Here is a 3,148-nt window from a genome sequence, read left to right on the forward strand (position 1 = left end):
AATTGTTCTTTGTGAGTGGCCAACCAGGTGTTATTGACATATTCGACAAACTTGCTTGAATTAACACATGCTTGCTGAAACGCATTCAACCGTTGCTGATACTCCACCTCATCCGGACTTTCAACAACATCTCTCCACAAATTTTTCACCTTCTGTCGCATATCCTTAGGTATATGCATGGTGCATCTCGCATTCACATTTTTGATTATGTGCTACGTACAAAGCATATTAGTAGTATGTGGGAATTAATTGCATTAATCAAAGCAAACTCCCTGTTAGTCAAAATTACTTTAGGAAATATATCTTGCTTATTAAACAATTCCTTCAACTTACCTAACGCCCAATGATAATTGTCTGTCTTCTCAGATTCCATGTAAGCAAATCCAACAGCAAATGTCATGTTAGTTGACGTTATGCCAGTAATTTCAAGCAGTGGCTGTCTATATTTATTAGTTTTGTATGTGCAGTCCATAACCAAAACAATGGGAAACAAGTTCAACAACTTGATTGAATCTGGATGCGCCCAAAAAATATCACTCAAAACATCGGAGCCATCATCTTTTCTTCTATTCCAGCTGACATATTTTGCATCATCTAACAACTACAGCAAGTGTTGCAGCTCTGTTCTGGAGCCTCTTTCCTGTATTTGCATCATGTGTCGTTTCCTATATACAAGTGTGGCATCAACAACAGACTCTGGATTTTGATCTTTCAAATCTAAAACAATGTGTCTTGGTGCTACTTTACGCTTTGTCAAATCTTGAACATGTTTGTTTTCATCAGCGGTTAAACGTGCCTTGCGAGGATGACCATGATATTGGTCAGGTAGCCCGTGGTTGTGAACTCCATGAATAACCTGAACTTTCAATCCTGAACCATCTGTTGAAGGTGCAGCTCTAATTTTAAATGGACAGTTACATTTTTTTGATGCAGTTGTCGTGGAACTTTCTGAAGAGTCATACTTTTCACCTTTATCACAACCTAAAACCAACTTGTCATTTCTACCTCTTATTCCGTTCTTTTTATCTGACCGAGTAATGATAATACTGACTTTGTTGGCATCTCCAACATCTCGAGCCCATGTGAGAACAACATCCGGTGTAGCAAATTTTTGATCAGTTGTAAAAACATTTGTAGTATCTACTAATATTTGACTTATATTGCCGATTTGAGCCATATCTGTTTAAAAAAAATAAAGAAAAATAAAATCAATAAAACTGCTATACCGGAACACTTGTAATGTACCGGAACAGTTTTTACAACTTGTTCAACATACTGGAACACGCATGTAACTACCGGAACACTTTTTTTGTATACCGGAACACTTTTTTGTATACCGGAACACTCTTTGTATACCGGAATACTTTGAAAAGTGTTCCGGTATACAACACAACATGTTTATGTATACCGGAACGCTTTGTTATATACCGGAACACCTTTTGTATACCGGAACACTTAAAAGAGTGTTCCAGTATACCACACAACCGATTCTGGAAAATTGTAATACCGGAACGATTTTGAAAAGTGTTCCGGTAATAAACTAGAAATTTAACAAATCGGAACACTTTGAAAAAGAGTTCCGGTAAATTTAACAAACCTAAAAAAAAAAATAAAAAAATAAAAAAAAAAGTACCGGAACACTGGGTGATGGGTGTAAACAGTGTACCAAAAAAGTTACAAACTAACAAAGTGAAAAATAATAAAATATATTTAAATTTGATAAGGGTAGAATGAGAATATTGGAAAAAATGTTGGGGTAGATGGAAGATTGTTGGGGTAGATAAAAAAAATTCCAAAAGTAGACTTGCCAAGCCCAATCTTTCCTCACGATTTTGAATTTTGACCCAAAAATTATTGCCCATCAACCCTACCAAACCGTAGAAACTCTCTCTTTCCCATTGCCATATTTCTGTAGCTAATTTCTCAATTTGTCCCCCTTATATTATCAACAGATTTATTTTGCTGCCCTATTTACTTCTCGCGTCCTACGCGTTTTCATTTTTATCTTTATGTTACTTAAGTAGCGGACGTTATAAAAATGGAATTTTTTTTATAAATTTTGTAAATGTCGTCCGCTACTAAAGTAGCAGATGATATAATTTGATAGGATGTCTTTGAAGGTTATCCGCTATTTAAGTAGCAGACAATAGTATTTTGGTAAACTCGTAGAGCGCACTTGAAAATGAGTGTGGTGACAAAAGCATGATTTCAGTAGTGTATTGTTACAAATTTGAATAATATAGAGACGGATTGAGATCATTTAGATGATGATTTCTCTTCCGACCCCATGCTTTCTTTTATACCCCCCTAAAATCTCATTTTGCCCTTCAAAATTTGAAAAAATTGGAATACAAAATTTGGTTTTTACGAACCGAAATTGTTAAACATGGAAAAAAAATTGGTTTATATAAACCGAAATAAAATCAGTGTTAGGAAAAGAATAAAGATTTATGTGAAAATTCGTGTAGAGCTACATGTGGTAAATTTAGTATAGCTCTCTGAATATAAGTCCTATGCAAATAATTTTTAATCCGGTGTAAAGAAGACAAGATTTACTACAGGATTGACACCGAAATTGTTAAATTTCATTAAGTATAGTATGATAAAATCTACCTACAAGTTTGAGAAAAGTTTCTGCTCTGTTTCTATACCAGTACCCATTATTTGGTCAAACTGAACCAATTGTATAGTTAACCATCAAAACAAAAATTATATTTGTAATCTTGACACCCTAAGATTTCCAACGAGTGGTCGTTTACTCAAATCGGATATCGTTTATTATTTCAAATAAATTGTGGAAGTTGAAGGTCTGATGCTGAATTTATGCAGGAAATCTGGAACGCAGACGAAACGCAAAATTTGGAACACAAAATTTCGATTTTTATTAACCAAAATTTGTGAACATGACAAAAAATTACGGTTCGTACAAACCGAAATACCCTCTAAGGGCAAAAGCGAAAATTCAGGAGGTAGAAAAGAACGGCGAGGGGTCGGGAGAGAAAACATCTATTTAGATGGCCCTTTGACAAGAATAATGGGCCGAGCATTATCATCAGCAGAAAAGCTAATAAAAGAATCACAAGCTCTCTCTGATGAGCTGTTATGCACACCCCCTTTTGAGATTATTTTTTTTGAGTTTGTTTATATA

The 3,148-nt window shown here is 34.8% G+C and overlaps 1 protein-coding gene across 1 annotated transcript; it reads right to left on the bottom strand.

Moving 5' to 3' along the window:
• Window positions 1–601: 601 nt before the first annotated feature.
• On the bottom strand, window positions 602–1,177 carry LOC123895997. Its single transcript, XM_045946457.1, has one exon. It carries the CDS (start codon window positions 1,175–1,177, stop codon window positions 602–604), a length of 576 nt encoding a protein of 191 aa, XP_045802413.1.
• Window positions 1,178–3,148: the final 1,971 nt, after the last annotated feature.

The sequence above is a fragment of the Trifolium pratense genome, linkage group LG7 (assembly GCF_020283565.1).
Source record: "Trifolium pratense cultivar HEN17-A07 linkage group LG7, ARS_RC_1.1, whole genome shotgun sequence".
Lineage (NCBI taxonomy): Eukaryota > Viridiplantae > Streptophyta > Magnoliopsida > Fabales > Fabaceae > Trifolium > Trifolium pratense.

Excerpts from the sequence above, each read along its gene's own strand:
- LOC123895997 (XM_045946457.1), bottom strand. The coding sequence starts at position 1,177 with ATGGCTCAAATCGGCAATATAAGTCAAATATTAGTAGATACTACAAAT.